The 24,236-nt window shown below is 33.3% G+C and overlaps 1 protein-coding gene across 1 annotated transcript in view; it reads left to right on the forward strand.

Annotated features, from left to right (window-relative positions):
• The window catches only part of LOC135954165 (uncharacterized), a 48,736-nt gene extending 44,397 nt beyond the window's left edge, over positions 1 to 4,339 (forward strand). The window contains exons 7-8 of the mRNA XM_065504239.1: positions 3,961 to 4,140; positions 4,211 to 4,339. Of these exons, the coding sequence (XP_065360311.1) occupies positions 3,961 to 4,140; positions 4,211 to 4,252 (222 nt within the window). The 3' untranslated portion in view covers positions 4,253 to 4,339. The remainder of the gene's footprint in view (positions 1 to 3,960; positions 4,141 to 4,210) is intronic.
• Positions 4,340 to 24,236: the final 19,897 nt, after the last annotated feature.

Below are 24,236 nucleotides of genomic sequence, written 5' to 3' on the forward strand. Positions count from 1 at the left end.
TATGAGTAATGACAGCTTGTCATTGAGTAATGACAACTTGGCTGAAACTTTGTATCAGATGTGTGATGTCTTATAAATGACAGAAATCGCTTTTCCAAATTCACTTTTTATATATAATTCTGAAAATTATTTAAAAACATGTCTGAAAAGCTTGATTCTTCAAACCGCAGCTGCGAATTTCCTTTCAAATTAATATTTTTGTTCAATTTTACTTATTCAGACGTAAACATTTTGACCTGATATCTGCCGAAAATCAGATTTTGGCTATCTTTTAGCCCGACATTGTCGGATTTTCTAGATATTTGTGCACAATTTTATATCTAGCTTCATTTTCCATTGTGTCTACACTTTTAAAAACTAAACATAATGACTTGCAATTCATTGTAGAATAATGGTAGATTTGTTGTTAAAAACATATGTAAATCTTTTTCCATTTTCATAACAAGGGTTGTTGTTATGATTACTATAGTGCGTACGGATTTTAAGTGGCCAATTCTTTACTCCCTCTATCCTCCTTCCCATAACCTATTTTCCTAGTTCCAACATAATGTATTGCATCATCATCCCCATCATCAGTCATCCCCTAAGTGCTGGTCCAAGCAAAAAAAAATAATAATGAGCTTCTCAAAAAATCTAGAAAACCGCTTATAATCCTTATGCTGGCATATACAGTGGTGGTCAGGTAATTAAGACAAAATTTTTTTGCTAAATTCCATGTGATTGTCAATTATTTTTTCAAATATTTCCACAAATATGTATGCATGAGGACTGTTTTAACACACTAGTGTGTTTTATTCAACTGTGTCAATTCATACATATTCACCACGAACACAAGATTTTTCTACAACTTGACCTATATATCATATTTGTATTATTATAAAATATTCGGACCAAATTTCTTATTTTTAGTTTCATTAGTTTCGGTCATTTCATGTTATTAACAGCGGATGTTCGCTGAGGTGGTCAACGTATTTCCACATATTTTTGGAAATGTAGAGGGTATCATGAGGACCCTGACCACATGCTGGGCATAAGTTGAGGACGGCACGGTCTATGAGGGACCAGAAGGCAACCCACTTTAATGTATTACAGTGCCTAGCAGATTCGTAAAATATTTCGTTTGATTCTTAAAATAATTTGTTTGAAGGATCCCATTATTTAGACCTTTATCGTGTTACAAAGATCTAAAAGAAACATGCGTGTTCAATAAATATGCTTACATTTTTTTGAAATCTGTAATTATACCCGTGATATCAAGAATTCTCATGTTATTTTTTTTTTTAATTTCAAATATTTCGCACATTAATATTTCGGGTATAATTGATAAGGTCTTCTCATAAGTCATTGTATTTAATTAATACTTAAAAATAAAAGTAATACCTTGAGAACAACGCTCCATAAATGTTAAATTTAATTATTATAAGGTAAATACAAATTATGTTTGCAGAACCACGAATTTATCAAATAATTAATAAATACTTGTTAAATCGCGAAGATTAACGTTTAGCCGTGAATTACATAAATTCAGCGAATTACATAAATATATGCATTATTCTATGAGCATACGTTATGTAATAGGGGCCAGTGGGTGGCCTCGGTTCTCACATATTTTTAAAAAATCGCCAAAAATCCAATAATGATGTGTAGGTTACCTTTTTAAGTTCAAATTTTAGGTTAATTTTTTATTTTGTTTTTAATTTTGGTCGATCTTCTTTTGTTTTGTAGATATGGCGTGGCTACCGAGGGTCGATTTTTTAACATCAGCTATATTTGCGAAAAATTTCTGAATAAAATAAAAACAACTTGCTAACATTTATTTCGTCCCTATAAAAGTTACACGCATCCGAAGTTCCGTTTTTTTACGTTTTTTCTCAAAAAAGTCCCTATATTTTATCTTTTATAGAAAAAATTTTCTTCGGGACTATATACAATTTTTACATTAGCCGGAAAGAGAACTTAACGCAAATGAGTGTAAGTAAAATTTGGCTCACTAAAGGTACGGTCACACATGGCAAATATTTACTCAAAAAAGCATAACCACTTTTTATAGCATAAATTTGTTTGACGTGTTTACTCTTACGAGTGTTTTGTAAGATCAAACAGCATCAATTAAAATAAAACTAAATATTTGTTTTGAATTGTCTTAAGTAAAAGCAGTTTTTGAAAATAAATAAAAGAATTCAAATATATTTTATTTAGTGGTTACGTCTTTTTCGTCAAATATTTGCCATGTGTGACCCTACCTAAAGACTTATACCAAATACCGAAATTCCTAAAGAGGGGTTCCAAAAACTGAGCTTTTTTTTATAAAAGTGCGCATTGTGGAGGTATTTACCGTGTGATAGTAAAATAACGTATTTCATATAAGGCTATACAGATGTGGAGCGTTTTCGAGGATCGGTGCTTTTGCGTTTTTAGAATTTGTTACCCAAACCTATTTTTTAAAAAAAAAAATTAAGGCTTAATTGTTACTTTACACATTAAGTTCTCCGGCACTCAAAATTAAAAGCCCACATACACATTTGGCAAGGGGAAATAAAATTTTCTTTTGCATCGATTCTTGAATATTTTAGAAAAATACTTACTTTGCTCGAAATTAATTTTTGAATAACCCATAGAACAAGAATCGCGATGCGCCTTTGCCGCAAACAATTTTATCCACCCTAATATATATATACATATATGTATATTAAGGTTGACCTTATTTTTTTATTTTCGATTTTCCAAAAATGAAGGGCAATTTTGTGTGAGGTTAGGAGGTTAACCGCACGAGGGTTAAAGTTACTGAGAACATTTATATGGGGAAAAAATGCTATTTTTTCAGTTTTTGTAAAAAAGTTTCCATTAAATAATTACTTTTGCAATTTAATATAAAATAATCGAAATGTGTACGTAATTGTCCTTGTAATGAGATATAAAGGACAAAAATTGGTTAAAAAATTTTAAAGTTGTTAAAAATTCCCCAGGCCATTAACGTGTCTCAGGCCACTGGAACAAGACATGTATGAACAAAATTAACATATTTTGAGAAATATTAAACAAAAGCACATTTTTACTTAAAATATATCCGTATTTATTTGTATATGAGTTTTTGGCTTCGTAGGATACCGCTAACCTATTCGCAGGTATGACCAAACAAATTTATATTTTAATAATTTTATTAAACAAATTTCAGAATTTTTTGATCATGACACAGGGATTTATTAAGAATATAATAGGGAATAAAAATATGCATAAAAGATGTCCATACATCCTACAGTTTCTCCGTACTTGCGACTTAAATTTTGCGATTTTCGGGAAAAACTAATGTTTTGGCCATATTATGGCGAATGATACCAAATTCCTTACTGTTATGAATTTTAAGTAAAATCTATACAGGATATTATAGACCAGATAATTTGAAAATGGAGTTTTGAAACTGCCGTTAAAAAAATTAAATTTGTTTGGTCATACCTGCGAATAGGTTAACGGTATCCTACGAATCCAAAAACGCATATACAAATAAATACGGATATATTTTAAGTAAAACTGTGCTTTTATTTTAATATTTCTCAAAATATGTTAATTTTGTTCATACATATTTTGTTCCAGTGGCCTGACTTTAAAATTTGTTAACCAATTTTTGTCTTTTATATCTCATTACAACGAAAATTACGTACACATTTCGATTCTTTTATATTATATTGCAAAAGTAATTATTTAATGGCAACATTTTTACAAAAACTGAAAAAAATTCATTTTTTCCCCTTATAAATGTTCTTACGAACTTTAACCCTCGTGTGGCACGCCAAATTTTAACCGATTGAGCTCAAACTTTTGTCAAATTTTTTTTATAATAACATAACACAAAACTGCCATTCGTTTTTGAAACAGATGTGTTTTCAATTTTTCCATACATTGAAGGTCCACCTTAATTTATATAGGTATATTATGTATATTAACATTTTAATTAAATTACAGAATAATCCTTATAATGTTCGTTTGGAAGAAAACTATTTAAAAAGTCAAGTGAAAAGAGATTTTAATGGAAAGTCTCCTAAAAACATACAATATCCATTATGTCAAGAATGTAAAACTAATGAGTCTCGGTTCGTTTGTGCTGGTTGCGGAAACCAATGGTATTGTAGTAAAAAATGCCAGGTAATTTGATGAAAAAACTACATACATATTTATAAAAGGCCTAATTATGAGAAAACTTATTTTTTTTTAGATATCTGCCTGGGATAAGCATTCTGAACTCTGTACGGAATAATTATATTATATATAGATATTAACAGGAAAGTAACATTTAAATAAATTAATACTTGAGAGCAACACAATTAAACTTTTCAATTACAAATTTGTTGTATTATTTTATTTGCTTATATACTGCTTACAATGTTGAGCCTAAAGGTAGGGTCACACATGGCAAATATTTGCTGAAAAAAGCGTAATCACCTTTTTAGCACAAATTAGTTTGCCGTGTTTTCTCTTACAAGTGTTTTATAAGATCAAACAGCATCAAATAAATTAAAACTAATTTTTTTGTTTTGAGTCATCCTAGGTTAGGATAGGGTGTACACTATGTGCACTTCCACTCGGAGACCTTGAGGTCCATTGTGATTCCCTTCAATAGATATAAAAGTGAGGATAGATTAAGAGTAAAAGAAGAATCCAAAAACGTTTGGTAAATAGAGAAAAGAAATATCTTGTTACGGATTAGGAATCGCTGTAGAACGTCCCTTAAATAGCCACCCTATTCCCTTTATGAAACGTAGTATGTTGCTCAGTTTACAGCCAGCAACATTACCAAGTTCGTCCAGAAATCTATTTCCTAGCCATCATAGTCTGTGACACTGTAACCTAGGGCAGTTGCACATGATGTGCTCTACTGTCTCTAGCTCCTCTACATCCCCACACACTCTACAGAAGTCCTGTGTGCCATTATCCCATTTACCCTTAAAGGCTCCAATTGAGCAATGACCGGTTATCACTCTTACTAGAATCCTGAGATTATACCTATCCAACCCTATCAGTTTTCTGGTTGCATTTGCATTCAGTTTTGGCCACAAGGCCCTGGACACCTTGCAATCCGTCCTACTGCTCCAGGATTGATTTGTATAGTCGCGGAATCTTTCATAAATTAGCCTGTAGTAGTGACATATAGGTGGTTTAACCTCCCGTTCCCTAGTAACATGATCAGAACTATGTCTAGGCAGTTCATCTGCTACCTCATTTCCCTGTATGTCACATTGCCTTGGTACCCAACACAATCCCACTGAGTAATGTACCAATAACTCCTCGAGAGCTCTCCTACAGTCCTCCACTAAGCTGGAGTGAATTAAATGACACTCCAGAGCCTTTAATGTCGCCTGACTGTCCACGTATATAGTCACCACAGACCCTCTATTGACGTGTGCCTTTATCAAATCTGTGGCTTTCCAGATCGCGAAGATCTCTGCCTGGAAGACACTGCATTCGTTAGAGAGTCTATATGATCGCTTAATATCATTGTCGACCAAATAAACCCCAGCCCCTGTACCAGAGTCCATCTTGGATCCGTCAGTGAAAACTGCGCACCCATCGAAAAGTTCATCGGATCCAACCCAATTATCCCTACTGGAAAACTCTACTGGGGGTGATGCACCGAAGTTGAAAGTCGCGACCCTATAGTCAGAGATTCCAAATGGAATAATGTCCTGACCTATAAGACCTGCCTCATACAGTGACCTGTCTTATTTGGTTTTACCAAATAAGACTCTGATAGTCTGTGTAAATTCCTTGCCGCCACACTCTCAACATAGTTGTCAATGGGTAGTAGATTTAGGATTATATCCAAGGCCGCCTGCGGGGTGTTGCCAATGGCACCTGTGATGCCCAGACATGCGCACCTTTGAGCTTTATTGAGTATAACCCTGTAGCTACGTTTCCTCATTGCTTCCCACCACACTACGCAACCATAAGTAATAATCGGTCTAACAACAAATGTGTAGATCCAATTAACCATACTTGGTCGCAAGCCCCAGTTCTTGCGAATTGAGTTCCTGCATGTATAGTAGGCATTAAGGCCCTTCTTTAATTTTTCCTACGTATTTATTTTCCATGACAATTTATTGTCAAGGAAATTTCCAAATACTTGGCTCCCCCTGATAGACTCAGCTCAACGCCGTCTAATTTCGGCAGCTTGAAGCTCTCCACCTTATATTTCCTGGTAAATAACACCAATTCTGTCTTTGATGGGTTTACACCCAACCCGTTAGTTTTTGCCCAGGACGAGAGATCGCCAAGCGATTCCTGCATGATGTCACTGATAGTGGAGAGAAACTTTCCCTTGATCAGTATCACCACGTCATCCGCATAGGCGACTATCTTCCTACCCTTACATTCAAAGATCGTAAGAATAGAGGTATGAAAACAACCATGACCTCCCTCCACCCGCACGGCAGATATCTGCTACTAAGACAACTCTTGAAGATATCTGCCTGTCGCCAATGGCTCATACATTTTTTATTTAAATTTATTACGATTTTTATTAATTTTGAATTATGGTTTGTTTATATTTATTGTTTGTGAGCTACTTTAATGTTTACTTAAATTGTCTTATTTACCAATTGTATGATCATTGTTGTTTGGTTCATTTGTCCGTTAGGATTTTTTATATTCGCCCCTATCGGCAATAACATGTGAAATTTTGTTCCCATGAAATTTTCATTTCCCTCGAAGGGAAAATTGCTATCGGGAATATCATGATGACGTAACAGCTGTTTATTGTTTACAAAATTCCATCTAAAAATTTCACAACAAGGGGAATTTTTTTCACGTGAACAAAGTTGATGAACGAAAAAGGGAAAATATTTCATGTGAAATGTTGATTCGCGATAGGGGTGATTGTTTTGTATTCCCTTTTGTTCATATTTGTTTACGAACTAATCGCACTTTTTGTCCCTAAATTATACTGCAGTATTTTCGTTGTTTATTTATTTGGAAATGAACTGTTGTAATAGTACATAAACAAACTGGCCTTAGAATTAAAATTTAGTTTGTTGGGGATAAAGACTGCTGTAAGTCGCTTAATTTATTTATAAGTTATTTTTTGTAACAAGTTATCTTTTTTAGAAATAAACGGTTGCTCAAGTATATGCATCATTAATTAAAAATTTGTGGTTCATTTATTTGGGACTTGTTAAATTCGCTGTCCTCAACATATAGGCTCAGGTCGCAGCCAGCGACATTGCCTGATATGTTTTTAAAATATTTAAATAATTTTTTCTTAATTAATATTCTCTGAAATTTATTAATTTGTTTTGTCAATTACTTTTCAATATTTTTCCTCATTCAAGAATTTAATTTCAATAAAAATACTATTTGATTTTGTGAAATATTGTATTGAGAAACATTTTATTGGCGACGAGGATTTTTATTGCTAAAATATGGAGAGCGTAATTTCAGAAGTACTTACAATGCAACAGCAATGGGCTCAACGAATGATAGCTGAACAACGCCAATTTTTGAGAGATTATTAAATCGTACTGATAGTCCAACAGCATCGGCTTCTATGGCAGTCCCAAAATTTCACAATTTTGATGATGAACAAAATGATTTCGATACTTACAAAAGACAACTTGAAGAGCATTTTAAAGCGTACGGCGTAGAAGACAACGATAAGAAGCGCTCATTTTTCCTTTCGTGGGTCGGTGATAAGACATTTCATCTACTTAAAAAATTGATTGCAAAACATATTCTTCAAAATGCATCATGTACTGATTTAATCTCTAACTTAGACGATCATTACAAAAGCAAGATTCATATCATTAAGAGTGGGTATGAGTTTTATAAAAGAGAGAAGCATGAGGGTGAAACGTACAACTCGTGGGTTATGGAATTACAAGGTAAGGCAAGAGAGTGCAACTTTATTTGTAAAAACAGCAATTGTAATTGTGAATATGTGGATCAATTAATAAGAGATATTATTATTTCATATACTCCGGATGAACCTGTAAGTACTGCCGCATTACACAAGGATGATCCTTCGCTTCAAGAGGTGCTACAAATTGCTGAGACATATGAAGCAACACAGAAAACTCTAGACACATTGCAAAATAAAAATCATTTGGATAATGAAATTTACGCAGTTAAGTCATCATTTAGTCAGTATCATAAAACTCAACAACACAATCAAGAGAAAAATCAAAAGAAACCACTACCAGCATGCAGCAAATGTTTCATAACGCATGAGAAAAAGGACTGTAAATTCCTTAAGGCATAATGTTTCAAATGCAAACGTAAAGGACACATTGCATCAGTATGTAAGTCCATTCCAAATAGTAATACAAATGTTATAATTGATGAAACTGTTGATTCTGAAGTAACAAATTGTAATGTAATAGATTACATAAAAAGATGTGGTAATAAGACGTTAATCGATGTTGAGTTAAATAATCAGTTAGTAGAATTTCAATTTGATACAGGAGCTGGTCGTTCCATTATTGGTTTAAATACGTATAAATCATTGAAAAATTTACATTTACTCCATCCACTATTAAACTTTCCACTTACGGTAAATCAGAGATCCCAGTATTAGGATCATGTAAAGTATATGTGAAAATTCGTGATGAAACGAAGGTTTTAGATGTTGTTGTTGCTAATTCCGAACATTGCAACAATATATTTGGTTTGAATTGGTATGGCGAATTTAAATCGGTGCAAATTTTTCGAATTGAAGAAAATTTCAAAATTAAGGAAATTTGTAATGAATTTAAAGACTTATTCTCCAGCGAATTGGGTCCTTGTAATGTAATGCAAGCTCATATTTATATGAAATCAGAGGGGTTATTATGTAATTCGATTCGAATCGAAACACTTTCGAAATACAATGTATAAAGCATACAAATTCGAACGAATTTCTTTTCGAAAGGAGTTACATAATAACCCCCCAGATGTTAGACCAAAGTTTTTCAAACCAAGACCTATTCCATATACTATATCTGATATTTTCAAAGAAGAGGCTGAAAGATTAACAAAATTAGGTATTTGGAAAACAGTACAGTTTAGTCAGTGGGCTCCTCTTGTAATAGTTCCCAAGCCAAATAACAAGATCCGTATTTGCGCTGATTTTAAAGTAACGATAAATCCACAAATGGATGTTGAGCAATATCCTATTCCAAGAATTCGAGACTTATTTCATAAACTAAAGAATGGGAAGTTATTTTCGAAGATTGATCTTTCCGATGCTTATTTGCAAATTGAAATTGATGAAGAATCTAAGCATCTACTAGTAGTAAATACTCCATTGGGTTTATACCAGTACCAACGGTTACCATTTGGAGTAGCCAGTGCACCAGCCATTTTTTAGAGATTAATTGAACAAACCATTTCCGGCATTCCAGGCTGTGTAAATTATTTAGACGATATAATATGTACCGGGTCAAATGACGAAGAACATATTAATAATCTTAAACTTCTTTTAAGTCGTTTGTATAAATCTGGTTTTCGATGCAATTTTAACAAATGCTCATTCATGCAACCCAAAATAGAATATCTTGGTTACATAATTAGCTCTTCAGGAATTCAACAATCCGAAAATAGAACAGAAGCCATTAGAAATTTGCCCCAACCAAGAAACCTTGCAGAGCCACAGTAATTTTTAGGCAATGTCAACTATTACAGTTCATTTATTAAAAATATTTCAACAATTTGCGGTCCACTAAATCTATTAAGAAAGAAAAATCAAAGCTTTTTCTGGGGAGAAGAACAAGAGAATTCTTTTCAAGAGCTCAGTTGATTGAAATGACTCAGTTAGCTCAGTTTGATGAAACACTACCCATAGTTCTGGCGACTGATGCTTCTGCATACTGCGTTGGCGCTGTTATATCTCATACATACCCATATGGATCAGAACATCCAATTGCATTTGCATCAAAAACATTAAATTATAGTCAGAGAAACTATAGTCAAATAGAGAAGGAAGCGTTATATATAATTTTTGGTATAAAGATGTTCCAGATTACTTATATGGACGTTTACATTGTTTACCGATCACAAACCTTTGGTTTCAATTTTTAATCCAGAAAAGGGAATTTTGGTAACATCTGCCAACAGACTACAACGTTGGGCATTAATATTGTCTGGTTATATATGTATATACTATCAAGTATAAGAACACAAGATTATGGATTATGCAGGTCCATTTGAAAAATACATGTGGATTCTTTTTCTCAATTCCCATATGTCATAAAAATGGAGAACAGTACTACAATATCTACGATCAAAGCATTACAAAACGTATTTTCAATTGAAGGATTACCAGAGACAATTGTTACAGATAACGGAACTCAATTTACGTCAAACGATTTTAAAGTGTTCTATGAAATACATGGTATTCAACATCTTACTACAGCACCTTTTCATCCATCTTCGAATGGTAATGAGAATGGTTTGTACGTACGTTTAAAACTTCGATTAAAAAACAATTAACAGATGGTTTAAGTTTACAAGCTTCAGTGCTTGCTTATTTAACAACATATAGAACTAGTCCAAACTCATGTGGAAAATCTCCTGCAGAACTTTTACATGGTCGACCACCTCGAACTTTGCTCTCTCTCTTAAGCCCTACTAATACCCACAACCCATGCTCGAATAAAATAAAACCTCACATTCAAATTAATGATAATGTCTTATGTCGAAACTTTTCGGAAGGGGATAAATGGGTATCTGGAAAGATAATAAAATCTCTTGGAAGTATGATGTTTCCAAAAATCGCCGATGTGGTGTTGTTCAGAAGCTATTGCGGGTTTTTCATTAAAAAAGCGGTATCGTCCGTAGATGTGTGTGTCAGTGCGCTCGTCGGCATATCTGCAGTATTTAAAAAATATAGGAACGGCCCTAGAATACTTCCCTGTGGTACACCAGCGGATATTTTTCGACGTGTCGAGATCACATCTTTTGATCTGATTTGGAAATATTTTTCTTGTATGTAATTTTTAAACATATATGAAAAAACGTACTTTTAATAACGTTTTTCTTTATAACTCCTGAACGAATATAATAAAGAGTTTAGGAGTCCTCATACCTGTTCTTTTTGAATTTTTAACTCCGCGATCTTTTTACCTTGAAATATATACTCCGAATATGAACTTTAACCTTTTGGAAGTAAACAATTTTATTCACATTATGTTTTAACGGGTTAGAGGAGGATAAGTAGTTAGGTTTTTTGGAATTTGGGAAAGGGTAAATAAGAAAACCATATAATTTCGTTTATCGTTATAATATTTATATATCACCCCTATCGCGAATCAATATTTCACATGGAATATTTTCCCTTTTCCTTTTTTCGTTCATCAACTTTGTTCACATGAAAAAATTCCCCTTGTGAAATTTTTAGATGGAATTTTGTAAACATTAAACAGCTGTTACAAACAAAATCAACTATTGTGAATGTAAAGTTCATCGTGATATTCCCGATAGCAATTTTCCCTTCGAGGGAAATGAATATTTCATGGGAACAAAATTTCACATGTTATTGCCGATGGGGGTGTATATGTTTATTGAACTATGTGGAGTATATAAGGGGTTTTAAGTTTTATTTATTCTGTGATAATTTCTTTTATGTCTTTTTAGTTAGTGTGTTTTTATTAATTGCTCACAATAATATTATAGTTTTTAGGATTTTAGGGTTTAAGATTATTTTTAGTTTTACACTTTAGGATTTTTAATTTGTTGTATTAAGCTTAGTTTTAAAACTTTAGGATAAAAGCAAAAGGCACACTTGTTGTTCTTCTGATTATAAAAAGAGAGTGATTGTAAAAAAGGGGATGCAGTTGACATTTATTTACAGACAGAAGTTGGCTGCAGTTTCGATGAGGGTGATGCTTCCCATCAGAGATGGAAATAATTTATTGTTCACTGATGTGAACACACTATTTTAAGGACATTAAATTTGCCTTTAAAATGGAATCCAAAATTATGTTGGACTTTAAGTAGTTTCCACGTTATGTGCAATTATGTCTATATAATTTTAAACAATTTTAACAAATTTTTCAATTTTCAAATCGCGATTTTTTTTAAATGAAATTGGTTTGCGATGAAAAAGTCATTGATTTGAGGAACCCTTTGGAACCGTAATATATGTCGTAAATTTCATTAAAATCGAAAATGTCAAATCCGAAAATAGCAGTTTTCTGTCCGTTTTGATGTGGATTCTCCCTATATTCTGTTTTCTTAGTAGGGTCTAAGTTTTTAAGATAATTTCTCAGGTTAGATTCCTTATTAATCTTTAAGGCGACGTGAAGTCTTCTTTGGCACTGCTAAGTTTAGCCTTTAGTTCGGAGATCGCGATTGTTGCCATTCACGTCTGAGTGTTCTCTTTTCTTTGATAAGAGACTCAATGTTTTTAGGACATTTTAAATGTCTGTAATTCCTCAAGACACTTTAACGCCGTTTGTTAAAATATCTGTAAATATATCAACAGCGGATTGTATTTCATCTTCATTTTTCAATGAGATGTTCTGTGGCAAGTGTGAGCTAACATACATTTTATACTTTAATCAGTTCGATTTCTTGTTAGGGAAACATGAGTAATAGTTTTCTAATTTACTTGGAACTTCTAATAACGTTAAAACTGTAGGCGAGTGGTCTGATGAAGGGTCCAGCGAAGGGATCACTGAAATAAATTCTCGTTTTATATTCTTGATTACAGCTAAGTTAATTAGATCGAGAATCTTATTGAGATCTGTAGCCCAATAAGTAGGTTGGCCAATAGATATGGCATATAGTCTGTTAGACGGTATTGTTTCTAATAGTTGCCTCACTCTAGGACCAATAAGGCGAGAGCACCAAAATGTATGTTTGGCATTGTAATCACCAGCTGCCTTTTCACACTAGGCCAGTGCTGCCAGGAGATTTTTTCAGAAAACCCTACGCTTATGAAAAAAAATTCCTTTTTTTCCGTACACACACTTTATATTTTCCCCTACACTATTTTTTTCAATTTTGAACAAATTTAAAGTTGTATTAAAAAAATTTAATTTAAGTTAAATAGATTTTTAAAAGACTGGATGATTTTTTAATTAGTTTTAATAAAAAATATATTTAAGCTTAATTTATACCTCTATTCATAAATGGACAAAAAATTTAAAAACCGGTTTTTGATTAAAAAAACCGAAAACCGGTTTTTAAAAATTACGCTTTTTCGAATTATTCGAAAACCGGATTTTGAAATTGGCCTCATCAAAAAAATAATGCATTGTTCTGGTTTTTGTATTTGAAAGACTTTTTTGGACTTTTTTTGTATTAGTACACAAGCCTTGCATCTGCATTTAAAGTCGTCATCTTTGTTTATGTTTTAATTTATGTTATTTATTTCTTAAAAACTTATTCAAATCGAAGAGACCTGCCAAGATGGGGAATTTATGTAAAAAATGCACAAAACCAAGAATTTACTCTAGTATGTAGTAATCAAAAATTATCAGCGCAGCTAGTTTTTTAAGGAAATGTCAAATACCGTAAAAAGGAGAATCACTATATAGTTTAAAAGCAGTGATTATATTAAAGATGCCACATTATTACTTACTTCATATTATACCAGTATTCGACATATTCCAAAAACCGGTTTTCGAATAATTCGAAAAAGCGTAATTTTTAAAAACCGGTTTTCGGTTTTTTTAATCAAAAACCGGTTTTTAAATTTTTTGTCCATTTATGAATAGAGGTATAAATTAAGCTTAAATATATTTTTTATTAAAACTAAAAAATCATCCAGTCTTTTAAAAATCTATTTAACTTAAATTAATTTTTTTTAATACAACTTTAAATTTGTTTAATATTTTAAATCAAAAGAAATGATATACATATATTAATATAATATTAACACATACTAATAGTTAGTTGTATTTTTTAAAATAATATTTCAAGAAGAGAATACAATTTAAATGATTTGAGGACACACGATTCCTCAATTTATTTTTGATTAAAAAAGTAACAGAAATAACACGATCATTTATAGTTGAAATTGCATTGTATAAAATATTTACTTTATTTTAACTTTTTGAAAATTTGTTCAAGTAATCAAAATCTGGTTTTAAATCGCTAGTTGTTGCAATACTAGTTTTTTTGTGTAGATTTTGAAGTTCTTTTATTGTTAAACTGAGCTGAGCTTCTAAATTTTGCGAGTCACATTCAATATATTCTAAACCTATATCTACGTCAGTGGTGTTCAAAAATAAAAATGAAGATGTATTGGTGAGAGAGCTACCCAGCAAACATAATGTCAAACACTTAAAATAATAACAAAATGAAGAAAGTTTAGATTTAGAATTTTTGTCAAATAAAACCAATTTATTAAATGAATATAATTTTAATTTTAAAGAAATGAAAGAATATACATTATACGGCCGAAATACTCTCAATTTTTTTATTTATTTTTAACTTTGTTTTTTTTTGTGTTCAATTGTAATTGAAACGCGTGTGTTTGCTATGCTTCATCCAAAAACCAACCAACAACAATGCTTATTGAATTTCTGAAAAAATTAGACATTTATTATGCTCTTTAAAAGAGCATAACAAATGTGTTTAAATTTTTTAAACAATTGTTGTATAGGATGAACAACACTGATCTACGTATAGGAAGCTGGAACGATTAAATATAACGTTTATTACAATCAGTAGTGACAATGGCAATGGTACAGTATCAATGACTTATTATGATATCCACCAATTTAAAAGACACGCGGTTGCTATAAACTACGTAGAACAGGAAAAACAAAAATGAGTCAGAAATAATGACAATGACGTTCGACTGCGCCTAGTCCTTGATGAATAACTTGTTAATGGCATTCAACATGAAATCATAACACACATTTAGAAGAAAAGTGTTGTTTAAAGTAATCCCTAATTATTAAAAGAAATCGCAGAATCTTAAAATAATTAAATAAAAATATTCGATTTACTCGAATAACTCGAAAACTGTCCCTTTGTAAAAACCGGTTTAAAAAAACCGGAAAATTGGAAAATAACCGGTTTTTCGAATAATTCGAAAACCGGTTTGACCACTCTAGTTAGGTATATTTATAGATGTGGTCCGTTTTATATTCTGGGATTGGGAAATGCCTAATATCTTTTCTCACTAATATAGCTGTTCCGCCATAAGCTCTACCACTTGAATGTTTTGTATCATAAGTATAGTATCCGTTAATTCTGAAACAGTTCTTTATGGAAAAGTGTGTTTCTGAGACAAGTAGTACATCAATTTCCTGGAGCTGGAGAAATTGTTGTACTTCATTATTTTGTTATGCTAAGGCCGTTAGCATTCCAAAAACAAATTCTTAGAGAATTAATTTTTTATTTAGCAGGATCGTTGAAACATATTTTGTATATTCGCCATGAAACTGTTCATGGTCTGAATTAAATTAAATTAAAAAAAAATTAAAAAAAGAATTTATGACAAAAAAAAATTCGGGTTATAAAATATTTTTCCCGATTTTGACCCATTGTAGGTCTCGGAAATTCTTTTTTCTGTGAGTCCAGTCAACTGTAAAAGCCCCTAAAGTATGCAGTACAAATTTAGATATTTTATTTGCAAATAAATAAGAACAGTCAGAGTTGGAGAAACCTGACGAACTAACATTAGTAAATGCTACCGGGCGAAGCCGGGGCGGTCAAATAGTTAATAAAACATAAACTTTAATTTCATTTCTTGAGGTGTGCCTGAGTTGGATAGCTACAACTAATAGTAAAAACGGTTACAAGAATTATACATAAAGAGAATAAAGATAATGATGCATGCAGCGTTGTATTTCATAGTGATGCCACATTGACATCTTACTGTTGAATGATATGGTTACCTCCTAACATCTCTCTCCTTAAGGCAATTGGGGTGATCTGGAAAAATGTTCCACAGGTTGTCTTCGGCGGGTTATGCGCATTGGAGTACGGTTAGGTGAAGCTGTAAGGGTTGCAAAAGTTTCGTCTTGGCATGGTGGAGTTATTTTGAATTCTGCAAGCAATATGTCCAATGGAAGATTTTATGTTCCTGATGCAGTAGTGACAGTTTTATCGTATCTTGGTCGAAGTTGGTCTGTGTGTGCTCTTACGAGTATTTTCCTGTTACCAACGTCGATCAGGGTGTTGTAAATTACATTACCAATCTTCTCGATGATTTCACCTGGGACCCAGTATTGCTTGTTTCCCTTGAAGTTCAATGCGTAGACTTGATCGCCATGGAGGAATGTTCTTTTACGTGTACCATGTTTGGTGTTGTATTGATTCCCCATTTGCTGATTAGTTTGGCGATCGGTGACTTTTGGTTTTGTAATGATATCGAAGACTGTTCTCATTTTTCGGCCTATGAACGATTCCGCTGGAGTCTTGCCATTTGGTGAGTTTGGATTGGGTGTTGATCTATAGACTTCCAAGAATGTTTTAAGTGCTGCGGTAGGCGTATCTTCTGCTTTTTTGAGAGCGCGCTTAAGTGTATCCACGAATCTTTCTGCTTAACCGTTGGAGCTTGGGTGGATACGTACTGTCCTGGTGTGTTCTATAGCTCTTTCATTGCACCAGTTTTTTAATTGTTCCGAGCAAAACTGTATCCCGTTGTCCGAAACTATTTGTTCAGGATTTCCAAATTGTGCCCAATATTCGCTCATAATCTTCATTGTTGCGAATGATGTTATTGTTTGCGTTTCGTAAATTGCAGGGTATTTAGAAAATGAATCTATAACAACTAAATAATATTTGTTCTTCAGTGGTCCAGCGTAGTAAATATGAATCCTTTGAAGCGGTCGGAATGTTATTGGCCAAGAGCAAAGGTTGGTTTTCACAGGATTCTTTGCGGCTTGTTGACAGTTTTGACATTTTCTGACGTAGTCCTCAATTTGCTTGTCAATACAAGGCCAATAAACAAAACTTCGAGCAATTGACTTACATCTTTCAGCTGATAGATGTCCTCTGTGAAGTTGTTTGAGAATATTTTGACGATACGGACCTGGTACAACAATGCGATTATTAAACATTACGCAACCGTCTGCGGTCGATAATGATTCCTTTCGATTGAAGTATGGTATAATAGAAGGATGGATATTTTTACTACTTTCTGGCCAACCGGTGTTCATATGCTGAATAATAGTCTGTAGAGTCTCATTATTCATAGTATATTTAACTATCATCTTGAATGTTACTGGTAGTGTAGATACTGCTTCATCGAGATCGTTGCGAATGTCCTCTTCGAGTGATACAGAAGCCACAATATATTCGTCGGATGGTTTTTCGTGATCACTGATGAGTCTAAATAACACATCTGCGTGACAGAAATCCTTAGTGTTCGTGTATTTAATTCCGAAGTCAGGTTGATATTCGATTTATGTTCAACAATTGACTTACTTGCGAGTATGATGTTATCAATATAAGCTTTGGCACCATCTATACCAGAGCATAGTTGGTCCATAATCCTTTGAAAAGCTCCTGGTGCGGATTTTATGCCAGGCGTCAAACGATTAAATTTGAATAAACTGTGAGTAATTCCTTACTGTCATCATCCACTTCAGACAAATCCAGATGGCTAAGATGATACAGTTGTTGCAATCGGAAAGAATTTCCTCTGGTGTGGGCAATGGATATTGATTTGAATCAACCATTGAATTAAGTCCCGTAGAATAATCTGCACAAATGCGAATTTTGCCATTTCTCTTGCTGACTACGATTGGTGCAGCATACTTTGAAGTATCCACAGGAGAAATTATTCCTGCATTTTCTAGTCTTTGTAGTTCCGCTTCGATTTCTAGTCTTGCTTCGTAAGGAACGGCGTTTAGGAACGAAAATTTCCTTTGCGTCTGGTAGCAGTTGAATATGTACTTTGGTTTTAGTACAAAGTAAGGGGCTAGTATTATCAAAAACAGTTTGATAAGTTTCCTTGAGCTTAGTAACATCGTCAGGTTTATCCCAGAGACCAAAAGATTGGATCCAGTTAATTCTCATAATGTTTAGTTGTTCTATATCTGTGACATAGCTACTGACTGTTGCTGTGACGTCATTCATCGTAACTTCGCATTCAAACATGGCCAGTAAATTAATTCTGTTCGTATTTGCATCCCGTGTTGCAACAGAAATAATTGAAATGTCCGATGCTGTATTTATCTGTAGTCCAATAGAGTTATTATTGATCGTCACAGTTGTATATTTATGAAGTTCCTTGAATTGAAGCTTTCTTGTTGTAAACACTGCGTTTGTACGAAAATTAAATTTTCCTCTGAACGTGTTTTTGCTGTCGCTTTGTGCAGGTTTCGTTGTCCTTATGTCCAATTTGTTGACATTTGGTGCATTTGTGTTTGACGTAGGGACAACATTTTACGTAGTGTAAGTCCCCACAGAGCCAGCAGTTTATCCAGATTTGTAGTCTCAGAAAACTCATCTAACATCTTTAGTAAACGTACTCGAATATCTGTGTCTCTACTTGATTTAAGACCCAATACGAAAATTAGACATTTGAATTGGTCTATTCTCAAATCCGTCATCTTGAAGAGTTCACATTGTAGATTCACTCGGCTAGCGTACTCTATAAAATCTTCACCGTCTCTTTTTGCAAGTTGAAGGCATTTGCAGTGTTGTGAAACTTGTGTTTCAACATTGCCGAAAAGTTTATTTAATTTTTCAACAGTGTCCTTCAGCGTCATGTCGACTGGGTTTGTTGGCAGAATGTAGTTTGAAAATCGTTCATGAACTTGTTTGGACATTTTACGCCAAAGTGCTGCGACTTTGTCATGGTCTTCTAGAGAAAACATGTACATTAGAGTGTCCCTTAGAATTAAATTTTTTGAAATGTTGAAACGGTACCAGCTGAAAACTTTCGTAATGACCTTAAATACCACCAAAAAAATGTTTAGCTTGTTCTAAGAAGGGCAACTCGTGCCGACTTTCGATTTAGTTTTGAGGTGCATTTACAAGGGGAAAATGCATTTTTTCCAGTTTTTTTTTAAATGTTGCTATTTTATGATGATTTAGCACAGAAAAAATAGTCATTTAACCTATAGTGCACAGGTTGTATTCTTGAGTTTTTACTTCAGAAATAAGTACTTGCTTGCATGATATATTTAATTTATACATACCGTTAACCATATCGCCCGTTGCTATAATGCCTTTTTTGTGAAATACGACTTCATAACCACTGTCAGCCATTTTTGAAACGGGCAATAGATTGATATACAAGGGTAATCCAGCTAACAACATCGAACATACCCATGCTTAGTTTGTGGGCTGTTGTTATAATTTCATTAACACATTCTTTAATGTTTGCACAATTTTGTAGAACATTTTTGAATTAATCCCACTCTTCTTACCAGTCCGCTATCTTCAAAAATGGTTTTTAGTGTATTCCAGATTTCTTGTGCATTATTGTAATCACGAATGTGGGGTTAAACCGTCGTATCCATCAACAGTATTAATTCTGATTTTGCTTGAATCTTTTTATCCTCCATTATTCATGTACCAAGGACAACATTCCAAAGACCTTTCATTTGGAAATTTGCCTCAATCATAAATTTTCAATTTTCGCTTCCACGAAGCTTCTCAATTTGATTGTAACTTGGCATCTGGAATCTTGAAATATTTTGAGTCTTGAAATATCTAGAATCTTTGCAATCAGTGCATTATTAGACGGTGAAATGACAACATGTATGTTGGTTTAATTATTGGTAATAAGTAAGTTTGTTGCAAAAATTTTATGTTTTTCGTTTTAGCGTTTGTTTTTATATCTTGTATTTATGTTTCTTTGGCGTATATGCTAACAAGTAGAATATTTCATGTTTAGAAATTTTAAGCCTGAAGATGTTATTCGATGTGTGACGAAATATTGGCATAATATATAATATAACTGGCCTCGAGCTCGAAAAATCGAAATAATAAATTATTTGATTCTTTAATTCTTATTTCGCGGAGGGGTATGTGATTTTTAAAATAAATTTTACAATTAAAACGAACTATGTTGATTTAATTTACAATTGAGGGATTCAAACGGTCTGCTATTATGTCGTATTGTCATAATGTCGTAAAATATTTTTTTAGTTTAAACAAATTCTTGTTGTGCTGCAAACAAAAAAGTGTTATTTTATGACAAACCAATAAACATAGTTCAAAAAGTCTTATTAGTTTATAACTTTTTTGTTTGAAACCCAACAAAAATTTGTTTAAACTAAAAAAATATTTTATGACAATACGACCTAATAGGAGACCGTTTGAATCCCCCAAATATGTATATAAAACAAGTTATAATATTAACAAATTCCATTCTCATTCTTCAATAAAATGCAAACAAATCATACTATCAACAGTTATACGACCATTGAATGGACCATTTTGTATATCGATGGCTATATATAGAGAGGTCGTATCTCAACTTTTAGTTACTTTACAGGAGAAGGAAAAAACTCAATAATACCAGAAAGTGAAATTGAAAAAAACAACTAAAAATTTGTAATATATCAAAAAATATTTTTAGAAGAGTTGTTTGTTTTAATATAAACCAAAAAATATGCATTCCACTTTAAATGAGTTAGAGGATTTTCTCTCAAACGATTTTTTAAATGAGTTAGGGCTTTTTTATAATTACTGTAAATCTGTTATTCGTCAACATAGGACTGAATTTTTTTAAGGGAGGTCTATTTGAGTTTTGTTTACCAGAATATGTAAAAAACCCGATTATGAAAAAAAAGAGACCCTTCTATATTTTTTAAAAAAAGAGAAGTTTTAAATTTTTATAATTCAATAATAGCACATTTATATCTTCCCGAAATATAGTGTTACGAAATTGTACTTGAATTCAAATATAACGATTTTAAGGGCTGATTTAAAAGTAACATAATGCTTTCAAATAACAGTGCTGTAATAGCAAACTGTAACATATCTGTGGGCATTATTAAATAAAAGCTTTCAGTTGACCATTGATCGTAAGTTGACAACTGTATTCGAATATTCAGTTAAAGAACATTGTAGAAATAGAGCTTTCTAGATGGTTATGCAGTGTTATAAATGGTGGCAGAGGTTGCAGTCGTGAGTGAGTTTATCAGAGACGCTTTTCGAATAAACATCAACTGAGTGCCTTAAAGTGTGTTGTGATTTTTTTTTCAAGTAAATTCGTGTACATTATAAATTGTGTCTGTTTTCTGAGAATTTATAAACGTGCATAAAAAACATTGAGTGACTATTTAATTCTGTTGTTGTTTTTGTACATTTGAATAAATAAAGAGTTGTTACCATTTTCAAACTACTAAACGGCTTTTATTTGCAATCAAAAGTATCCGATTTATTTAAAGGAAATAAACCAGCGTTTTGAAAAGGTTAAAACGTAACAATTGGTGTCGGAAGTGGGATTGCAAATTAATAAGCATGAAGTTTGAGGAACTAAAAGTTGAACAACTCAAGAAAGAATTGAGTAAGTTGGAGCTACCAATAGCAGGTAATAAGGCAGAATTGCAGAAGAGGCTGATAGACTAATTCAAGTAGCGTGATATTGACATTGGAGCTTACGAATTCGAATATAAGGAAGAAATGGAAGTTTCTACACGTTCAGCAACAAGCAGCATGGATTTAAGCACAATGTTTGCGGCTATTATGGAAAAGATGGAAGGAATGCAAATGAAACTTCAAGAAACTTATAAAGTAAATAACGAGAAGCTTCTAGCTGAACTTCGAGTAAACAACGATAAGCTGTTAGCTGAAGTTAAAGAAACTTTCAGAGTAAACAATGATAAACTTCTAACAAAACTTCAAGAATCTTCTAGAGCCACCGATAAGAAAATTCAGAAAGTGTCAGATGTTATTAACAACAGAGTGGATGGCATCGATAAAAAGGAGTCGGACTTGAATAATATTCAATGTCAAAAAGAGACAGTTTTATAGGCTTTAAATGAGAAACAATGTAAAGCCAAAATTAAATGTTATAACTGTGGTAAAATTGGTCATATTCAGCGAAACTGTAGAGCACCAAGAAAGCGAACCTGATATGTTTCACCATCAAGAAATAACCAGCTGGCGAATCATCAACAGGAGTCACCTTTAAAAAGAGCTAGCACTGAGTCAGGATTTGGTATGGGCCCGTGAGGAAGTGGAGGATTGTATAGACAATGGTTTGTTGGTGTTGGAACCAATGGATGTGAGAAATGGCCATGTAACAATAGTTACTCGTTGAACAGTGCAACGACAGAATGGTTCCTGTTGGAGTGCTAGGTCTGTCCCGCAGAGAAAAGATCATCAGGCCGGGTTCCAAGATGGGTGAAGGTGCTTCAGCAGAAATGCATGAACTCGTTCGGAGACGAATTAAAATGACAAATGACCAAATGAAAACCAGATATAGCTCACAACGTAATAAGGGTTTGTCATCCAAATTAAGGAATCACTGCAAAGGACTACATAGGGTAGTTAAGAAATTGGACGACATGGTTTATAGAATACGGAAATTTGGAAGATCGATATCGGGAATTAAAGTTGAACATCTGAAACGACTAGCTGCCTATGGGAGAAATGAATCTATGCCTATTCGGGACGAACAGGCTTATGCGGGGGGCAGTGTTACGAAGTTGTACTTGAATTCAAATATAACGATTAAGGGCTGATTTAAAAGTAATATAATGCTTTCAAATAACAGTGCTGTAATAGCAAACTTTAACATATCTGTGGGCATTATTAAATAAAAGCTTTCAGTTGACCATTGATCGTAAGTTGGCAACGCTGTATTCGAATTCGAATATTCAGTTAAAGAACATTGTAGAAATAGAGCTTTCTAGATGGTTATGCAGTGTTATAAATGGTGGCAGAGGTTGCAGTCGTGAGTTTATCAGAGACGCTTTTCGAATAAACATCAACTGAGTGCTTTAAAGTGTGTTGTGATTTTTTTCCAAGTAAATTCGTGTACATTATAAATTGTGTCTGTATTTCTGAGAATTTATAAACGTGTATCAAAAACATTGAGTGACTATTTAATTCTGTTGCTGTTGTAAATTTGAATAAAGAGTTGTTACCATTTTCAAACTACTAAACGGCTTTTATTTGCAATCAAAAGTATCCGGTTTATTTAAAGGAAATAAACCAGCGTTTTGAAAAGGTTAAAACGTAACAATAGATTAAATGAGATTTCCATCACAATCTAGTTTATTTTACTGGATTTTAATTAGATTTCCCATACAAACCATAATCTAGTTCTTATGCACGTAACTTCAATAAGTAGATATCTACTGTGTAAAATACCAAGCAGATAAATTTACCTAAAAGGTAAACGTAGAACGACAGCCGGTTATACGTACCGGAATGACCCGAAGATCTTCGGCCAAGGGCTGTCAATCCAGCAACAACAACAATACAATTTTTATCTTCGGAGCTGCAGCTTCCGGCATTGCTGCTCCGCATTTTACTGACCCGCGCCAGAGTTGAAAAAAATTCCGGGCCACGCTTCTGCACGGTTTGCCAGAACCCACTGCACCATATGTCAACTCAATTAAGGTGCAACTCTTGTTTGGGCTGGTGTCACTTCAGGAATTGTTCCGGACTTACTCAAAAAAGGGAGTGGTCGGAGAATTACGTTGCCACATGCTGCCAGCGACGTAGTTCATGGCCGTCTTCGGCATCATCGTCGCCATCCTACGCCACAACAGCACCCTCCCCACCGCAATCACAACAACAAGTACAACATCGACAACATCAACACCATCGATTGCAGTCCGTAGACCTGGGGTGATATCCATATTGCAGTTCAACTGCAATGGTCTCCAAGTGAAGGTTTCTGAGATAACCCAACATCGTAGTCGCTGCGGTCCAGGAGACTAAACATACTAGTAATTCCACTCTGTAAAGTTGCAACGGATACAACGTTCTCCGAAAAGTCGGCACCAGAGGCAACGGTGGAGGCATCGCATTTATCATACACAACACCGTGCAGTATAGTGTTGGAAATAATCCTTATTGTAACAAGTAGTAGTGCCGAATCTGATACAGTAGTTTTGACTTACCTGCCTTTTACTTAAGAGCATTTTGCATATAAGTGCACAAAACTTGTGTTTTGTATATTTATTTACCAAACTCCATATAAATTCGTTAATTTAAGTGCATTGTTCATACCTGCACATTTAAGATAAGTGCATAATACTTTTGGAAGCTATAACTGGTTTTCATGAAAAAAAATTTAATTTAGCTGCCTAATACAAAATTAAATCAAAACAAATAAGAAAAATACGATTTTGAATGAAAAAATATGTTGTAAACTTCTTAATAATTTTAAAAGTAGC

This window comes from Calliphora vicina, chromosome 3 (assembly GCF_958450345.1).
Source record: "Calliphora vicina chromosome 3, idCalVici1.1, whole genome shotgun sequence".
Lineage (NCBI taxonomy): Eukaryota > Metazoa > Arthropoda > Insecta > Diptera > Calliphoridae > Calliphora > Calliphora vicina.